At 39.6% G+C, this 20,837-nt stretch overlaps 1 protein-coding gene across 1 annotated transcript; it reads left to right on the top strand.

Annotated features, from left to right (window-relative positions):
• The first annotated feature begins 5,943 nt into the window (after positions 1-5,943).
• On the top strand, positions 5,944-9,563 carry ptmab (prothymosin alpha b). Its single transcript, XM_079820307.1, has 5 exons — positions 5,944-6,514; positions 8,392-8,454; positions 8,547-8,631; positions 8,727-8,812; positions 8,918-9,563. Exons 1-5 carry the CDS (start codon positions 6,470-6,472, stop codon positions 8,960-8,962), a joined length of 324 nt encoding a protein of 107 aa, XP_079676433.1. The 5' UTR covers positions 5,944-6,469; the 3' UTR covers positions 8,963-9,563.
• The last annotated feature ends 11,274 nt before the right edge of the window (positions 9,564-20,837 follow it).

The following is a 20,837-nucleotide window of genomic DNA, read 5'->3' as shown; positions in this document are numbered from 1 at the left end:
TATGCATACTTGAGTTTTATAAGGTTATTTTGTTATTTAACATCAGAGCTTGATGCCCCTCTCTTTTTCTGCTGACGTAATTAAAGCTGCAACAGTTGAGTGCATGAAGGGTCCAACACTTCGTTTTTTCAGTTAATTAAGTGCATCATCTGGGTATTTAAAGTGTACATTTTCCATTTGGAATTATACTACTCTAGTGTACACTATGCATACTACAAAACCTCATAGAATAGTGCAAGCATATGCAAATTGGGATGTCTTTGAGATGGGGTAATGTGAGGCCCCATTTCATCAAGCAACTGAACTATTATGAGTGACTAGTTATGAAATCCTGCTTTGTTAACAGTTTAGGCTTACCTGTTCACCATCTATATGCTATTATTTTACAACCCCAAATCAGAAAAAGTTGGGACAGTATGGAAAACGCAACAAAAAAAAAAGAAGTGATTTCTAAATTTACTTTGACTTGTATTTCATTGCAGACAATATGAACACAAAATATTTCATGTTTTGTCTGGTCAACTTCATGTCATTTGTAAATATGCATCCTTTCCTGTCATTCAGACCTGCAACACATTTTAAAAAAAGTTGGGACAGGAGCAATTTAGGGCTAGTAATGAGGTAAAATGGTTAAATAATGATGTGATTTGAAACAGGTGATGTCAACAGGTGATTGTAATTATGATTTGGTACAAAAGCAGCATCCAAGAAAGGTCTAATCCTTTAGGAGCAAAGATGGGCAGAGGATTGCCAGTTTGCCAACAAATACGTGAGAAAATTATTGAAATGTTTAAAAACAATGTTCCTCAAAGAAAGATAGGAAGAGATTTGGATATTTCACATTCAACAGTGCATAACATAATTAAAAGATTCAAGGAATCTGGAGGAATTTCAGTGCGTAAAGGACAAGGGCACAAGCCTAAGCTGAACAACCGTGATCTCCAATCCCACCACAGCGATATCACCACATGGGCTCAGGACTACTTTGGCAAACCTTTGTCAAGTACCACAATACGTATCCACAAATGCCAGTTAAAACTGTACTGTGCCAAAAGGAAGCCCTATGTTAACAGTGTCCAGAAGCGCCGTCAACTTCTCTGGGCTCGGAGGCATCTGGGATGGACCATCACACAGTGGAAACGTGTACTGTGGTCAGATGAATCAGTATTTCAGGTTTTTTTGGGAGGAATGGACGCCGTGTGCTCCGGACCAAAGAAGAAAAGGATCATCCAGACTGTTACCAGCAACAAGTCCAAAAGCCAGGGTCTGTCACGGTATGGGGTTGTGTCAGTGCCCTTGGCAAAGGTAACTTGCACTTCTGTGAAGGCATCATTAATGCTGAAAAGTACATAGAGATTTTGGAGCATAATATGCTGCCTTCAAGAAGACATCTTTTCCAGGGACGTCCATGCATAGTTCAACAAGACAATGCAAAACCACATTCTGCACACATTACAAAGTCCTGGCTGCGGAGGAAGAGGGTACGGGTACTTGACTGGCCTGCCTGCAGTCCCGACCTGTCTCCAATAGAGAATGTGTGGCGCATTTTGAAGCACAAAATGCGACAACGAAGACCCCGTACTGTTGCCCACCTTAAGACTTGTTTGCAGGAAGAAGGGGACAAAATTACACCTGAAACACTTCATCACTTGGTGTCTTCAGTCCCTAAACGTCTTTTAAGTGTTGTGAAAAGGAATGGCAACATTACAAAGTGGTAAATGCTTTACTGTCCCAACTTTTTTTTAAATGTGTTGCAGGTCTGAATGACAGGAAAGGATGCATATTTACAAATGAGATGAAGTTGACCAGACAAAACATGAAATATTTTGTGTTCATATTGTCTGCAATGAAATACTAGTCAAAGTAAATTTAGAAATCACTTTTTCACATTTTTTTGTGTTTTCCATACTGTCCCAACTTTTTCTGATTTGGGGTTGTATTTAAAAATAACTGACGTGCATTCTGTAGAGGTCTCGCTCACATCCTATCCCATTCCCCCTCTTGTTATCGATCATTTCACCAAGGGCACCATGCCTAATTTATGACTTCACACTCTTGTGGGAAGGACAAGAATTTGGTTTCACCTCGCTCAGTAGAAATTTTCTCTGGATGTGTACATTTGCTGTACTGTGCCATGCTTGTTTGTATACATATGATGTTCATTGGACAGCATTAACATTCACTGAATGGACAATTTCACTGAGTATTTAAGAGCATGTGACCAAGATCACTAGACTGGGTAAACCCAGCCCGATCTGCCGGCCATTTGATTTTGCCCTGCAGCTCAGGCTGGAAACCTGTACATATTTTTATCCTGCTTTTGTTACAAATTTGTGGGGACCAATCAAAAACCGGCTTATCCACCTGGCGTGCTATTGGCGGGTTTAACACAATGACGGATAGAGAAGCGATGGATTGTTGGTCTGATTGGTTGAAGGACTATCCAATTTTGTACAGTCATTTGAACCATGCCCATTGATCACGCCTCTTGTGCAGTAAAAAATACAGAGCAGACTCCCCAGATCAATGTTCAATCTTAAAAGATTGAGCTTGGTCTGGTGATAGCCAGACAACAAAATCACTGTATACAAGTACAATTGTATGCATGCAAGTATTTTGAGCTTTAACATAACCGTTGCTGTATAGCAGGGGTGTCCAAAGTCCGGCCCGCGGGCCAAATGCGGCCCGGGGATGAATTTCACACGGCCTGCAGCGCGTCTATTAAAATCTATTATATGTGGCCCGCCACGGATCATTTACAAATCATGCAGTTTCACGATGTCACCGCAAGGTGGCAGTACTAGACTTTAGGCCAGGGAAACAGCGCCCAAAGCGGAATGAAACAGCGCTGCTTGTGCTCTGCGCAAATCGCGAGCTCTGACTCTGAACAAATGTGTTTACCTGCTGAGTGTCTCGATCACGCGCCCACTAAACAGCCCGTGAGAAGTGTTCGAGTTTGGAGCAGAGGTCTCCGGTACGAGTTGTGAATCTCTATGTGATTTGATTTCATTTCATTTAAATCCAGTTCACAGCGCTGACTTAATAAACAACACTAACGTGCAAATCAGCTGAGCCAATTCAAAATACTTTTCAAACAACAATTCGCATTTCGAATTTATCATAGATTTACTGTGGTAACACTACCTGTAACCATGGTAATTTGTCAGAAATGTATGTTAATATATAATTTTATTTAATTTGTAATGTAGACATGTATTAAATGAGTAATAAAGACCAAATTGCAGACTATTTTTTGTCATAAACTTGCAGTTTTGTGCATTTGTATTATATGTCTATAGACTAAATACCATTCTAGATATATATATATAATTTTTTCCTTGAGTGCACTGCAAAAAATGCTGTCATTTAGTATTTTTGTCTTGTTTCTAGTCTAAATATATCTAAAAATTGTTAAATCAAGATGTTACGAGATCTGTTAAATGACATTAGATATTTTTTCTTGTTTTTTGGAAAATTAAATTAAATTGAAGTGAGTTTTTGCTTAAAACAAGCAAATATAGCTGCCAATGGGGTAAGAAAAATAATGTTTCTGTTTGGAATCTTAAAGGAAGATTTTGGAAGATTATTTTTCTAATCCATTGGCAGATAATTTAGTTTGTTTAAAGCAAAAACTCAATTCATTTAGATTTTTCCCCCAGGAATCAAGAAAAAATATGTAATTTTCCTTAGTAAAAGCATCTTGATTTAAGAATTTTTGATATTTGGACTGGAAAAAAGACAGAAATACCAAGTCAGAAAAGCATGTTTTGTAGTGTGGTTTTTCCTGTGGTGATCTAAATAGAGCACTTATTAAATTTAAATAAGAATAGAGTTCTAACTCCGTAATAATATAAAAATGTCACCCATTAAAACTTTTTGGTTCATGAAAGTTTTACAGATATTTCCTGTGTCCTATCTCAAGCTCTACTGTCAGCTCAAGATTTTGTCAAATCTGTCATGTTTATATATATATATATATATATATATATTAGAAACGACTGGCCCCCGGGTATGTCCACAACATCGAATCCGGCACCCTTTAAAAAAAGTTTAGACACCCCTGCTGTATAGTAATTGGATCACCAGAATGCACTTGCTCTCATTATGCATAAAATACACCAGGCCAGTGTTATTTCTTTCAAATTAGCACATTCTCCTTGTGGAAACGGCATCTCAGTTCCAAAACTTTCCTAGAGAGGAAGTTCAATACGGTTCTCTGAATCGTCTAGGAAATTCAAACTTCAAGCGAGGGCAGAGTTGAAAGAAAGGAGACTTGCAATAAAATTAATTAGACCGGGTATTAATATTGTAATCACTGTGCAGAGGAGAGCATGTCAGTAGCTGCTATAATATGTGTTTACCACTAGAGGGAACATATTCCTGTCTCTGAGCGAAACACTTTTTATGAGAAGAACAAATGGATGGAAATTAACAGCCTTGATGAGGACCATAAAAAACCTCACGGCGAAGGAATGCACATTGATAGCTGGGTTGTTTTCTAAGGTACGGACACTGATTATGGTCGATGTCAGCCTGGTTGTCTTGCACAGGCAATTATGAGCCCTTGTCTGAAGAATACACCTGTCTGAACCTCAGAGCAAAAAGCAATCGTCTGAGTTAGTTCTTTCACAGCAGTGCTTTCCTCCTCCACATCTTCCTGGCAGGTCCACGCATGCACAGTTTTCACTGCCTACTCATGAGGAAGTGTTTCTCTGTGTCTTTTATCCTGTACAGCAATAAATACTCTGCCTCAGGGGAGATCAGCTTGAGAAGCAGGAAATTTGGCCCGATGCTAGAATTAAAGTGGAACATTATTGGTGTGAAGAATAAGTGTTCAGATTCTGAATAATATTTAGGCACCTCTTTAAGGTAAGAGTTTTCATTGATTATATTATTACAAATCATGTATGTATTCATATTATAACATGTAAAGAAGATATAATTTAATGACTCTGAAAGCAATCCATCATAAAATGTGTGATCGATAAATGTTAGTCATGACTGGTTAATTATTTTTGTTATTGATCTAATAATATTATTGAGCTAATAATAGTTATTGTTTTTGTTTCCATATCATGTATGCTTTAAATATTTGTTAATTTCGTTCGAAATAAGGCCCTCTTCTTTATTTTTCAGGTCAAAAGTGAGTTGTTGTTGTTGTTGTTGTTGTTGTTGTTGTTGTTGTTGTTTTCAAACTATTTGATACACTTCACTAATTAATAATCCTCGGTCACACGATTTGACCTGCAAGTCACCATCCAAGCCAAGAATCCTTTCGAATCCATTTCCAGGCTTTCTCACACACTATGGGTCATTTCTTAGATTGACATCTCTGGCATCCAATAGTGTCGCGCAAAGCGTCAACTGTGGGTTCTGGTCGTCTGGGCATCCAATCAGATGCGCCCGACTGCAAGAAGCCTCGTCATCAAAGTAGAATTTGAATGTAGGTTATGATGAAGTATCCGAAATTCCCCACCCCTCTGTGTTTGCCGGTGAGGTTATGGCTTCTGCTTTGTTTAAATGCTACTCATCCCGCATAATAAAGCACAAGTCGTGTGTTGTTAATGATTTTAAAATAATTTTTTAAGAGTGTAATTTATAGAGCCCGACTTGCAGAAGACGTGTTTCCATTGAAATTGCATCATCTTACATCGTGTGGTTAGTTTTTTTTCTCGGTAATATAAATCAGACTATGAACTAAACATGCATTTGTTGTTCTGAAAGAGGTTATGCAACTAAACGGCATGGCTGCTGAAGTGTGTGTGCATTTTCTCATTGCGTTTGTCAGATGAAAGAAGGCAGAGGTGAAAAGAGCTGTTTTTACGTTTACTCGCAGTGCTAGTGCGAAATTCACGGAAAGGGGAGGGGCTGCATCTGGCATGAAAACACCGTTTCCCAAATTCCACCCTATCACCGTACGTGCTATAAAACCAACATTTCCTTAGTGTGCTTTGGCACATTGACTAGCTACCTATCGATGCTATAGCTAGTAGATGCCATGGTTGGGGTGATTTAGGGGTCAATACGTCTAAGCAGTTGATGGACAGACGATTAACTAAAACGAACTTTTAAAAGAGAGGCACGACTGGATGTGAGAATGAGCATGTATCAACGAATTTGTTGAGGAAATGTGGAATTGCGTTGCACAGATGTCTGTAGCGAGAAAAGCGGAGGTAGGAGGTGTGTCTTCTCTGTTGAAATACCGGCTGGGGGTGTGTCCTTTTACGTTTAGAAATACTTTCCATTGTTCCACTCTATTGCCTTGAAAATACACCCCCTCGGAGTCCACAGCCAATCGACTGCACCCGACCGTCTCTCATGCTCCGCCCATAAATCTATATTAAAGCCTCCATCATCACATGCCGTCGGCATAAGAAAGCTTCATTACAATAGTGATTATTGGAGGATAGAGGCGGATTATTTTCGCATTTTCCTGCGTTTCGAATTTTATTGATACACAATATTAATTATGGCCGATACAAAGGTTGACTCCGCGACGGAAATCTCCGCAAAGGTAAGAACGGATACCTCTTGATGAACGAAATTCTCATTAAAAGAACAATGTTCTTTCTTTCATTTGTCCCCTAGTCCAGATTTAACGTGAACGTGTAGGCTATTTTGGGCTATAGCAGGAAAGAACCGTTAATTAATCGTTACGCGTAAAGGAAAAGTATGCGATAACTGTGCTTCGTAAGTAATTTAAATTGATACATCGTAATGAGAATTCTTAATGGAGAAGTTGTAGCGCATTCTGTCGCGCGCGCTGAGCGAGAGCACATTCGAATGTAATTTCTCATTGTCCGGAATGTAACAGTCTGCGCGCGCTGGTTCTTTGTTTATACAAGCGTGTCGGTTCCCCTTTGAACAGCGGCGATGTGAGCTGGGGACGTCAACTGCTTTACCACGATAAATCCTTAAACTTGTAATTCTTTCGATTTCGTTCTCTAACTCTTAAACATGTATAAATAACCTGATGTTAAAAATTATGCTCTTGTTTTGTTTGTAGGTAGCCTATGGTTTTATGGCTTATGTACATTTTCGTACAACAACGTTTTGAGCACTCATTTATTCCTAAATCCGTTCATTCATTACCTGTTAGTTTGAGGCTACGGCGGGTTTGAGAACGCGTTGGTCGGTCGATGTCCTCGGGGCTGAAAGTTTGCCGGTTTGTCTAGGCGGCTTTGAGCCTAAACCGATAGGAAATCTCACGTGATACAAAATCGAACACATTTGGAGGTTAATTCGGATTGCCGATGTTCGGGTTTATCATTGATTCTGATGCAGCCGATAAACGGAACTTGGATTAACGCTACAGAGCATCGGCTTTCAAATGCAAATTACACCTTTTTGAAGTTTATGGATAATAAACAAGTTAGGGAAATTGTAATGTTACCCGAACTGTTTGACTGGGCTGTAAATTGTGGTGGTGGCGGTGCTGTTGTCTCGGTAGGCTACTCGAAAGCCCTTTAAACACAGAGGCAGGTTATATGCAAACTCAAAAATCGAATAGTCTAATGCTCTCTACTATGAATTTCCAACGAGTTTATATTTTTCCATGTGTGACGGCAACGTGGGCTTGTTGGTTTACTAGTTTGAAGCCAGAGACGTCGGTGAATTTAAGGGGGCGGTCCAAGTTGATGTGGTTGATAAACGGCTTAAGGGCTAAAGATTATATAAACGAATTAATGCACGTATTTGCATGGGTAAGGCTCATTTAACTGCATTTGACATGGCTTTAATTAATCGACACCCCGTCAAAGCAATTCAACGAGCACACGATTCTGACATTTATGACCCGGTTGTGTTTTTTTTGCCTACGGTCTCTTGTCAATTCTGCGACTGCGCGAACTAAATCCAGGTTAACGTGACGGCGGTGGCGTGCGTGCAGTGCCGAACTCTGTCGTTTTCGGGATGGATAGATTGCGAAATTTGTGTGCGCTTTGTCTTTCATTAGAGTTTGGCACCAGCTCGCCAAACCACATTTCCCTGATTCTGAATTATCCCGCTTGTTTAGCGTTTTAAGCTTTTGTTTTCTGGCGCTGCAACGTAAGCAAGTGCGTACACGCCAAAATGTTTGCTTAATGGGTTTACATTTTACAATACCCACAGCCGCCGAGCCTCACTAAAGTGTCAGATTACAAACGAGCTCAGTCGATAAGAGGCGGGAGCAGGACTCGTTGATGGACAGCAAACTTCTCTGCTGCAGCCAATGAGGCGTCAATGTCAGAGGGGCGTCATTAGAGATGCAATTTAAATTTGTGCGCATAGGGGGCGTTTTCCTCACGTCAATCGTAATCTTCATTGACTCTGCATAATCAGATGGCTCCAATTTGACTGTGTTAAATGTTTTAAAGTATTAAGATAAATACTTGATATATTTTTTTAATGTAGGACCTAAAAGAGAAGAAGCTCCTTGAGGAGAAGGAAAATGGAAAAGATGCCACTAATGGAAAGGTAATTAAAGTGTTTTTGACCTCAACTGTGTAACTACTTTGGTATTTGATGGAGAGCATGCGCTGACCTTTTTTTTAAAAATGTGTTAACAGGAGAATGAAGAGAACGGAGAGCCTGAAATTGATGATGATGAAGAAGATGATGAAGTAGATGAGGAAGACGAAGAGGAAGGAGAGGGTCAGTGCAACATTTTAATGTTCCCAATTTTCTGCCATGACGACAAACTAATTAGAAGATGTTTTAATCACGTGGCTAATGGTCCCTTTCTGCAGGTGATGAGGATGAGGATGAGGATGAAGATGATGACGACTTAGGTGGAGGAACAAAACGGGCTGCTGATGACGATGAAGATGATGAGGTACAATCATGAATTGCTAGCTAAAGAATACTGTAACCAAGTGGTGTTTTCTTTCCAATTTGTCACTGTTCAAGTTATTAATTTTGAATCCCGCTTTTATTTCAGGATGATGTTGACCCCAAGAAGCAGAAGACGGATGATGATGATTAAAGGATCGTTTCATTTTGCTGAGCAGATGTAGAAAGCCTCTGCTTTAACCCAACCGTTGGAGCCAGTGGCATTAAGGACTCAAATACATAAAACATGGTCATTTTCAAGTTTGTCACCCATGTCAACCAACTGACCCCCAATTCAAAATTTTCTAGAGGACCGACCATAATTCCGATTTCCAGCATTCGCAATGAAATAAGCAAGACAAGGATTTGTTTGTATTTTTATTTACATTTTATATTTTTGTACATATTGTGAAGAGGTCAGCCACTTTATTGTGATCTCCTGTGACCAAAACGGTGCTTCTTTATGAAATTTTACTTGTTTGACCATGTCTCAATATTTCAACATAAAGACAACATGTATAAAATTAACAGCCATTGAACTCAGAGCATTCCAGTAAATTTTATGTATGAACTTTAGTTGTACCATAACTAGTTGTACCATAAACTAGTTTTTGTATGGGAGGGCTAGGCCAAAGAAAAAAGGAGTTTTGGTTTCTTTTGACTTTGTTTCGTCTGCATTATTTGTTTTACCTTGGCCTGTTTGTTGTATGTGTGGAGTTTGTTGTTCAACAATAAACTTAACTTTTATTTTGTGAGTTATACCAATTTTTCTTTTGTTTCAAAATCACATGAATGTGCCCTTCATTGTGTCTGAGACCAAAGCATGCTTGTAAGGATACATCAAAGATGCCAGTCTTTCTATGTTCATTGACTCAAATTGATACTTTACCCATTAATTCAGTGAGACACTACATAAGAGTTGGAGTACTATATTCATTTTCCAAAACTACTTTCTAAACCCATATGTAACTATACAGAAAAACAGATTTTGTGTTTCATTAAAGGCAGCTTTATGAGACCACCCAAACTACATATGACAACATGACATAAAAAGTTATACTCAACACATCAGATAGATGTCCAAACTGGCATGATTCCATAAAAGGTGTTCTTCCTTGAAAAGCTTTAAAAAAGTTAAGTGCCATTCTAGTCGTTAACTATAAAAGCCATCCTGCTTCTTCAGCAGCTCTAACACAACCTAACCTGACTTCAATATGTAGGTTGCCTGTCAGGTGTGCTGTCCTAAAGGTAGATTTTACACATCTTATTCTCAAGCTGTTTGCTTGACATGCGAGAACCAATGAGGTTCATTCTCATGTTAGGCAGCACGTTTGAGCTACCACAAGAACCAATTAAGTTCATTCTCATGTGTTACGCAGGCGCAGCATGTTTGAGCTTCCGCAAGAACCAATGAGGTTCATTCTCGTGTTACGCAGTGTGTTTGAGCTTCTGCAAGAACCAATGAGGTTCATTTTAATGTTACGCAGTACGTTTGAGCTTCCGCAAGAACCAATGAGGTTCATTCTCGTGTTACCCAGCACATTTGAGCATCAGCATGAACCAATGAGGTTCATTCTCGTGTTACGCAGCATGTTTGAGCATCAGCATGAACCAATGAGGTTCATTCTCGTGTTACGCAGCATGTTTGAGTTTCAGCAAGAACCAATGAGGTTCATTCTCGTGTTGAGCTTCCGCATGAGGTTTGTTCTAGCACGTCAAGCAGGTTCGGTTGAGCCTCTTGATGTTCGTTGATCAATTTTTAAATGTGACTAAAAGCCTAAATTAAATCTGTTTATCATATAAAGCAATCAAGTCGCTTCAGAAAATTTGGACTAAACCACTCGATTCCAATTATTTAGTTTTACGATCTCTTTACAAAGTTTTTTAAGCATCAAAGTGGTAGTTGCGTGGCTGACAATGGAGGGATCTCTTAGAGTCTTTCTCACATCTCTCAGAAAAAGATCTTCATTTGTGTTACGAAGATGAATGACAGTCTGAAGGCCTGTACACACCGGGACGAATATCGCACGCGCTTATCGCCAGCGTTTTTCGTGCCGTTTTTCGGCGCGTCTTGAGTGTTCACACCCAAGCGATTTTCACTGGCGCTGCGCCGAGTGAACGTGCACATTCAGTAGATGCGCTCCCGGTACACAAGATGGTGCTGCGGCACTTTAAGCCTCTGACACTCGCTTGTCACACAGAAGGAGAAGAGAGACAGTATTTACGTGCTTGCCAAAACCATAGACATATTATGTATATGGACAAAACCATTCACACACTTTTTGCTAACTGGCAAGCAGCATTAGCAGTTCATCTTCTTCTTTGTCTACTTACTACTTCTTCGTCGTATCAATGTGTGCACGGCAAGACTGTTTTGTGCTTGAGCGCCACCAACAGAGGTGTCAAAAGTATTCGCATTCATTACTCAGGTAGAAGTATAGATACTGGGGTTTAAAAAGACTTCTGTAGAAGTTGAAGTATCAACTCAAGCTTTTTACTCAAGTAAAAGTGTAAAAGTAACTGGTTTCAAAACTACTTAAAGTATAAAAGTAAAAGTAATGCAAGTGGGAAAAAATGCCATTAAAGGGATAGTTCACCCAAAAATGGAAATTCTGTCATAATTTACTCAAATTGTTCCAAGCCTGTATGAGTTTCTTTGTTCTGAAGATTGAAGAATTTTTGTAACCAAGCAAATTATATGCAACCATTGTGAATGCCATAGCATTTTCCCCCTACTATGGCAGTGAATGGTTGCTCTATCTGCTTGGTTACAAACATTCTTCAAAATATCTTCAGAACAAAAACTCATACAGGTTTGGAACAACTTGAGGGTGAGTAAATGATGAAAGAATTTTCATTTTTGGGTGAAGTATCCCTTTAAGGACAAAAGATTAGGCCGAGCCACAGTGCATACCCCACCTCCTCAAAAAAAAAAAATTCTGAAGGCCATAATGACTATAATGTTATATTAAAAAGTTAATGTTGAACATTTTTAGATGCACTTGGCTACGCGTTTCAGCCGCATATATTCCCATTGAAAATGAACGCATTTTAGGACAATGCAAATACATTAAAGAACCATATTGTGTAATACTGAGCATTAACGTGTTTCATGGAGTGGAAGATTTGATGACTAGTTGCCTATAAATATTGTAAAGGTGCAAAAAGTCAAAATTCAGAGGCATGTTATCAATAACCATTTTTTTATGTGTGATCAGTGTGGCCAGATTGGGTCAACAATTTCCAGCCCAAAAACCTCACCAAATGTACATTTATATATATTTTTTAAAATGGTTATTGATAACATGCCTGGTTATTGATAACAAGTTTGCACCTCTTACAATACTTATAGGCAACTAGTCACTCCAAGAAAAAAAAAAAAAACTTTAACTGCCAAAATAATGTGATATTATTTTATTGCCATACCAATCAATGTTGATAAGTAAGTTACCATTTTATCTCCTTAAAGCATAAAAAAAATCCCAGTAAAACGGTTCAAATATGACTATATGTCCAGGTAGAAACTGTCAAAACCGCAATCCCTTAGAAAAACACAAGATTTTCAATGTCAACAGTAAGAAGCCAATTTACGTGCAAAAAGTGCCCAATATAGAGATTGGAAAAACGCTATGTAATTAACAGGCATTTCACACGTTAATGCACACACCAATGTCAAAATGCGTAATTCATTTATACTGTACAATAATCCGTCAACAAATAAATAACAACAATGCGCTTACCCTTGTGTTGCACTTTGCTTTGACAAAACTACAGTATGTCTTTCGTGAAGTACATTGCACATGCACTTAGCAGTCAAAACGGATTAATCGTTGATTTGAACCTCTTTCAGCAGCTGTCGGGGTTGCTAGTTGCAGATGTCCTAAGTGTGCGTATGATGATGGACGGGAGTCACGGTTATATTTAAAGAGTCTTCGAGTCACAGGTGTAATTCACGTTTGAGAGTTGAGTCACTCTCCCACTCTTTGCTGTAGATACAACTTACTGTGTATTTATGCCACTGGCATAGCGATCACTGGAATATACAGCTATGAGTTATCGCGCTAAAAACCCGGCTAAAGTCATGAATGAGGCTGAGCACGTCTGCCTGCTGATCGCTGATTGGCTGAAAGTGCGTGCTCGTCGCGAGAACCCGCCCTATCTGGCAACATGGTGTGTGATTTGTGCAGGTGCAGGCGTGATTGATCGCCTACAACCCAATAGGGTGTCAGAACGGTTTGTGTTTATCCTTCTCATCCAACCACAATCAAATTCACTCTGTCCGGATGGCGCGAATTATCTGGATAGTTGTTGTTTTTTTATGACAAGCCGGAATGAAAACATGCCGAAATGGAATAGGAGTAACGAGGCTATTTTTAAAATGTAAGGAGTAGAAAGTACAGATAATTGCTTGAAAATGTAAGGAGTAGAAGTAAAAAGTAGGCTGAAAAATAATTACTCCAGTAAAGTATAGATACTCAAAATTTCTACTTAAGTAAGGTAACGAAGTATTTGTACTTCGTTACTTGACACCTCTGGCCACCAAGTCGTGTTTTACTGTCACTTCAGCAGCTCCAGGCACGTGAACAAAAGCGCCGATCTCATTGGTCGGACAGTTTTTTACGCGCTGCGTCAAAATAAAAAAACGAACCCGAGGCGTTTTTTTTAAAAATGACGCTTTTACGCCTTGCATTACTTTTACTTTTATACTTTAAGTAGTTTTGAAACCAGTTACTTTTACACTTTTACTTGAGTAAAAAGCTTGAGTTGATACTTCAACTTCTACAGAAGTCTTTTTAAACCCCAGTATCTATACTTCTACCTGAGTAATGAATGCGAATACTTTTGACACCTCTGTTGGTGGCGCTCAAGCACAAAACAGTCTTGCCGTGCACACATTGATACGACCTTTAAGGCCTGTTCACACCGGGACGATTTTCGCACGCGTTTATCGCCGACGTTTAACGCCTCGGGACTAAACAATGGGCGCCAATTTGAGTGTTCACACCGACGCGCAAAACGCCAGGCGTAAAAGCGTCATTTTTAAAAAAACGCCTCGGGTTCGTTTTTTTATTTTGACGCGGCGCGTAAAAAACTGTCCGACCAATGAGATCGGCGCTTTTGTTCACGTGCCTGGAGCTGCTGAAGTGACAGTAAAACACGACTTGGTGGCGCTCAAGCACAAAACGGTCTTGCCGAGCACACATTGATACGACGAAGAAGTAGTAAGTAGACAAAGAAGAAGATGAACTGCTAATGCTGCTTGCCAGTTAGCAAAAAGTTTGTGAATGGTTTTGTCCATATACATAATATGTCTATGGTTTTGGCAAGCACGTAAATACTGTCTCTCTTCTCCTTCTGTGTGACAAGCGAGTGTCAGAGGCGTAAAGTGCCGCAGCTCCACCTTGTGTACCGGGAGCGCATCTACTGAATGTGCAGGTTCACTCGGCGCAGCGCCAGTGAAAATCGCTTGGGTGTGAACACTCAAGACGCGCCGAAAAACGGCACGAAAAACGCTGGCGATAAGCGCGCGCGATATTCGTCCCGGTGTGTACAGGCCTTTAGCCTACAGGTTTGGAACCACATGAGGGTGAGTAAATGATGACAGAATATTAATTTTTGGGTGAACTATCCCTTTAATAAACACAAATACACTCTTAACATCTGCATCCTCGCCTTTGCACAACTGCCGGAGATTTCCCCACTAGACTTATAAACGCAGGTCATTTGGCTCAGCAGTGTACTGAGTGTGTGTGTGTGTGTGTGTGTGTGTGTGTGTGTGTGTGTGTGTGTGTGTGTGTGTGTGTGTGTGTGTGTGTGTGTGTGTGTGTGTGTGTGTGTGTGTGTGTGTGTGTGTGTGTGTGTGTGTGTGTGTGTGTGGCTAAAACACTGGCTGATGTCATGTCTAAGGGTGTACTCACACTAGGCATGGTTGCCTTGTACCGTGCCCGAGCGCGATTGTCCCCCCTCCCCACTCCCCCGCTGGCCTGCACTCACATTGCACTTAACATACTGGACCGGAGCACGCTTACGTCATTTTTGTTTTGAAGAAAACGGGAATAAAAGTGTTTTCGCTAATAGACTGCCTAAAACATTTATCATTTATGCCATGCAGCGATTTTCACTTGATTGCACTGCACATATCAGAATATTATTACGGAGGCAGCTGACTTTGACATAGGAATTTGCAGCTTTACTCGCAAACTACAATTCATGTTCATCAATGAGGTGAGAACCAGGAACGTTATAAACGTGAATATACTTGATTTAATTGGAAAGTGTATCCAAGTAGTAATAGTTTGGTGTTTGCTGTCGTAATGTTGATAGTAGCGCGCAGCTGTTCCGTGCTCCAGCACGGTTAGCGCTCACACTGCATGCGAACCGCGCCCGAGTCCAACTGAACCGTGCTCTGGCCCACCTCTTCCAAGCGGGCCAGGGCCGGCTAATCGAGCCGCGCCCGGGCACGGTTCGGATCACTCACACTAGTCAAACGAACCGCGCTTTGGTGGTCAAACGCACTCGGGCACGGTTCAAACTGGCTAGTGCACTTACACCCTAAGTAGGCGTCTATTTCAGGCTTATATGTCAGGGTCAGGTTTGAGGAGGCTGAATGCTTGGTCTAGACATGAATGAGAGAGGATGTATTTGAGACTAATCATCCACATTATGACATTCTTTTTTACAGAAATCGTCCAGAAAAATACAGAATTCACCTCAGAAAACAGCAACTTTGATATAGGTCTATAAAATATTAAATAATCCACATACACATTGATTTCATATATCACCTCGCATGTCGGCTTACCGCTTTATCCCTTTCAGCACTCTCACATACTTTTCCCAGCGTTCAATGCAAGCATGTGCTTTAATCTTGATAAGAGTGCTGCTTAGTTTAGGCCGGATGGCAGCATCCTTTACTGAAGTGCATCTCAATTTACAGCAGGCAGAAGCTTGAGTGTTTGAGACTTCAGTAGCTACCACTGCTGGTGTGACAACAGCTTGACGCCGATCTACGTTACATGTTAATGAACGTCAAATTGTTGTCAATTCAGTGGCATATGCAGTCAGTCAAATAGCATATCTATCTCAGGTAAGTAATAGCCTAATAAAGTTTGTGATAATGCGTATTGGATAGACACCTCGGTTACCACCAGGGATGATGAGGAAGTGAGTATTTAAAAACATGCACTGACGTTAATTGAAACTGCAGCAAAAGTTGCTTAATAAATTGTGAAAGTGAAACTGCAAAGGCAACGCGTCTATTTAAACAGCTTGTAGATTGTTAAATATCACAGTCTCAAATACAGAAGTTCAAATTAAAGTCGACTCTTTGCCTTTTCCGAGATTTGTTAAATAATTATTATCTTACCAGAGGCGCAGACGTAATAAAACAGCCCGAGTCGATGGATATCCCGTTTAGAATCTCGATTTTACAGACAAATGGGAAACTAAAACGCCTTACTGGTGTTTAAAACTGACAGACCACAGGTAAAACACAGTCCACGTCATGCTGAGGTTCATGTAAAATGGTAAATGTCCTCATTAACATTTCCAGCAGCGCGGTGAAAGTGAAGCGCATTCCAAAATAAATCGTCAACCGTTTGACTCGCTAATTCACCGTCCTGTTCTGCCGCCTAATGGCAGCCAAAGGTATCGCACACCAGCTACGTCACATAAAATAATCTATACGAGGAATGGAGAGAAAGGGTCTCCCTTTGGAACCACATCCCTTATAGTCTTTAACCAAATAGGTGGTCTAAAATTTGTTAACTTGTGACTTTAATATTTCTAAACTCCTACTCTGGTTCAGATGGTTAAAAGTCATATTCAATATAACTCAACAATAATGACAAACCCAAAATTAATATTAAACGGTGTTGAATTGATTGATATAAATGCAATAACAAATATATTTGTACTATTTTTTCAAAACAAAATAAAAAAGCACCTAAAGGATTTTTTTTGAGAACTCTATTATTGATAATATGAATTGGAAGACAGCTTTGTTAATCCCCTTTAAATGTTGTATTAATAATAAAAAGAAATACATTTTAAAATTGTGCATACCATCTACCCTGTTAAATCGTTAATTTCAAGATACTATGATAATGATGATTTATGCTCTTTTTATAAAAGTGAGAGAGTTGTTGACGCCCCCTTATTTCTTTTATATTTTTTTATGTAAAATCATTGCACAGAACGTGTTCTTGTAGGCTACGTCTCATAACAGACAGAAATAAAATAAAATAAAATTACATCTTTTTTTATAACGGAACACAATGCAAAGTGATCACGTTTTATCATGTTTAAAAGTATGGGTTAAACCAGATGTTGGTGTCGAGAGGCGTTTAAAAGGTTAAACTTTTAACTTGACTCTGTGCGAACCGGATCAATGAGTAGTCTCATAACACACAGAAACAAAACAAAAAACAAGACAAAAACAAAAAATTATAAAAAGTAAACGAAAAACAAAAAATAAAAACATCTTTTTATAATGGAACAATGTAAAGTGATCATGTTTTATCATGTTTAAAAGTATGGGTTAAACCAGATGTCCTAACTTTAATGAGAATTGTTTTTTTAAAAGATTTAAAGTTTCCTTTTTAAAACTAGGCTATATGTTGATATTGTCAAATAATCTTTGTATGACTCAAAATTCTGACACCATGGTACTTTATTACATACTATAGTAGGCTACTGAACGAGCGGCATATTCATAGTTTATGGTATTTACATGAATGCTGAGAAAACAGAGAACTTTTTTTGTTAGTTCCTTCCAACCTTCATAAAGCAATTGTTAGTCAAACTTTACATTCTAGCCACGGTAAGTTCCAAAGTCTTTGTCTCCAAATCCTATACAATTGCAGGTGGCCAGTTGCTTTTTTTAAACAGAGACATGACCAGCTGTACCCGTTGATGCATTCAATTGGGGATTCGGTGGTGAGGGGAGAAATCCCCCCTCCCACCACCACCACGACCACTATCATTACTTTCCACCCCCACCATCTCTGTTGCCTCCACCCCCATCACACATGCACACCAGCTCGCCTTTTGTTACCCCACCTTTTTTGATCCAAAGCAGCCTTTGCTTAGTAACGTATAGTCAAGGGACATCTTGTGTTGGATATGGCAAGTGCCACTGAAAGCAAATGGCAAGGGATGCTGTTAATTGTCCCTAAAGGCAAAGCTGTGGCTGCTTGTCCCGCCCAATGAGATTAACTGTAAAGATAAAGGTGAGATGCAAGTGGTCCTTTTATTAGTGTTCAGGTGAAATAATTAGGATTAATGAACACAGCACCCATCTCATTTCATGGGCGGAAGTTTTGAGTTAATATTTGAATGCATATGATTTATTTCAGCCATGTAAGGAAGTCAGAGATGCTCCCCTTCTGTTCTTTCTGCAGGTTGTGTGTCGTGTAGACATATCGTTCTCTGTCCACTAGGTGGCACACTTGCATGGCTCTCGCAGCGTAATCATGTGTGAGGCAATAGCGGCCACTTTATTAGGTATAGGCCTACCTTGCTAGTACTTTTGCCTTCAGAACTGCCTTAATTCTTTGTGTCATAGATTCAACAAGGTGCTGGAAACATTCCTCTGAGATTTTGATCAATATTGACATGATAGTCGCCTATCAAGCAGTGCAGATTTGTTGGCTGCACATCGATGATGTGAATCTCTCGTTCCAGCACATACCAAAGGTCAGGGCCGTGCAGAGAGTTCTTCAGGGGCAGGGGCTCAAATGTAAAAAAGGGGCAATATATATATATACACTTATGCTCATCAAGCCTGCATTTATTTAATCAAAAATACAGAAAAAACAGTAGCTTAATATTGTGAAATATTATTACATTATGTTCTTTTTAACTTTTTATTAATCCAACAATCTTGAAAAGAGTATCACAGTTTCCATCATTGACATTAAAGGTCCCGTTCTTCGTGTTTTTTTGAAGCTTTGATTGTGTTTACAGTGTGCAATATAACATGTGTTCATGTTTCGCGTGTAAAAAAACACAGTATTTTTCACACAATGTACTTATCTGTGTACCGCTGTTTCCACTGTCCTAAAAACGGCTGGTGATTTCCCTGTTCTATGAAGTCCCTCCTTCAGAAATACGTAACGAGTTCTGATTGTGCCAGCGCTTACCGTGTTGTAATTCGACCGCAGCTTAGCGCACGTGCCAGCAGTTCCTGTGTTGTGATTCGACAGCAGCTTAGCGCATGTTGGAAAGGTCACACCTCTAAACGGAGAGATGTATGCGTTCAATAATCTCTACAGCGTCCCTGGGAAAGCCAAACAAAGGTGATTTGACTCCTGGATGAAAATAACAGCGTCTCGACGACATGGCGATAAACACACTCAACACAACAGTTCCTTTTCTCCACGCGACACGTCCGCTTCTCCACGTGGGACAGCAACAAGACCGCGCCCCCTTTTTCGCGTTTCTTTGTGGGCGGAGGTTAGTCTGTTCTACTGCTCTACTGACGTAATTATAGAAGGAAGTACCAGGATGTAGTCCAAGCCAGCCGTTCGCTGTAGGCTTTGAAAGGGAACTTCTGTTAAATAAAATATCTCGCTTGGCATTGAACTTTGAGCTTTATAATTTTACAGGTATTATTTATGCTCTAACAGCAACATTACACACTAACTAAAGTTTGAACAATGGGATCATGCGGAATGGGACCTTTAAATCCTCATATTAGAATGATTTCTGAATGATCATGTGACACTGAAGAGTGGAGTAATGAGGCTGAAAATCCAGCTGTGATCACATAAATTATATTAAAATAGAAAACCATTGTTTTAATAACATTTCACAATATTGCTGTTTTTTATCAAATAAATGCAGGCTTGATGAACATAAGAGACTTCTTTCATAATGCTGCATAATATTCAAAAATGGTAACGTTAATATAATAAAGTCCTTTCACGCATTTCGCCAGCCTACACTTCACATAATAGGCCTGTAGGTGCCGGTGGCACTTGGGTTTTGTTAACTTTGATAGTTTCATGAAATAGTAAGCGGTGTATCAATATACATAAATACAAGTGAATTTAACACTTACCATTAATGCGACTTTTGCTGCTGCATGGTTTTGTACAGTGATTTGTTTGTTGTCAGTTAAAATCCATTTTGTCAGTGATGCAATTTCTAAAATGAGACAAACCGCAGGAAATCGTTCCACAAACGTTAGTTCGTCTGTCCATGTAATTTTCAACCGATTTATGAATAAGAACAGAAAATTACCGCTCCACTTCACATCGCCCAATGGAATTTGAACTTGCTTTGCCAGATCACGATTGGTTGGTGTATATACATGACAAACGGGCATTGGTAAATTGTGTAATACTTTAAAATATATAATATATATATTTGTAATTAAATCAACACATTAGCTCTGATTATGGATGAAAAAAAAATATTGGTTTACTTTTTTCCCGTAGGGCCACACACTCTTTGAAAGGACCATATTTGGCTCAGGAGCCGTTTCCGAACAGTGGAAAATTAGCACTTCAGCAGTCAATCAAAGCACGCAACCCATAGCAACGAGTTATGGCAACGCCTCAACAGAAATTGTCCGACTTTTGAGCCATCCGTTACTATTGTATACATTGTCATGTTATAATAATCACATTTATTTAGTTTTATTGACCACGATATTATCATTGATATTTGTCTGAGAGGGGCCCTTTTGATTCATTTTGAAAATAAATTTAAATATCCAACACACAGGCAACGTTTTCCCAATCTTCTCTTGTCCAATGAGCCCTTGGTGAGCCTGTGTGAATTATAGCCGTTTCCTGTTCTCAGCTGACAGGTCACTCTATGTGGTCTTCTGCTGATGTAGCTCCTCTGCTTCTAGGTTTGACGTGTTGTTGTGCATTCAGAGATGCTCTTCTGCAGACCTCAGTTGAAACAAGTGGTTATTTGAGTTACTGTTGCCTTTCTATCAGCTGAACAGTCTGGCCATTCTCCTCTGACATCAACTGTCAACAAGGTATTTTCACCCACAGAACTGCCACTTACTGGAT

The sequence above is a fragment of the Gobio gobio genome (genome assembly GCF_949357685.1).
Source record: "Gobio gobio genome assembly, chromosome: 6".
Lineage (NCBI taxonomy): Eukaryota > Metazoa > Chordata > Actinopteri > Cypriniformes > Gobionidae > Gobio > Gobio gobio.
The sequence above is the reverse complement of the archived record's forward strand: the minus strand, read 5'-3'. Positions and strand labels throughout refer to the sequence as shown.

Bases quoted from the DNA above. Each gene is read 5' to 3' on its own strand.
- ptmab (XM_079820307.1), top strand. From the start codon at position 6,470: ATGGCCGATACAAAGGTTGACTCCGCGACGGAAATCTCCGCAAAG. The intron at 6,515-8,391 runs GTAAGAACGGAT...TTTTTAATGTAG, and splicing joins CGACGGAAATCTCCGCAAAG to GACCTAAAAGAGAAGAAGCT. The intron at 8,455-8,546 runs GTAATTAAAGTG...ATGTGTTAACAG, and splicing joins AAGATGCCACTAATGGAAAG to GAGAATGAAGAGAACGGAGA.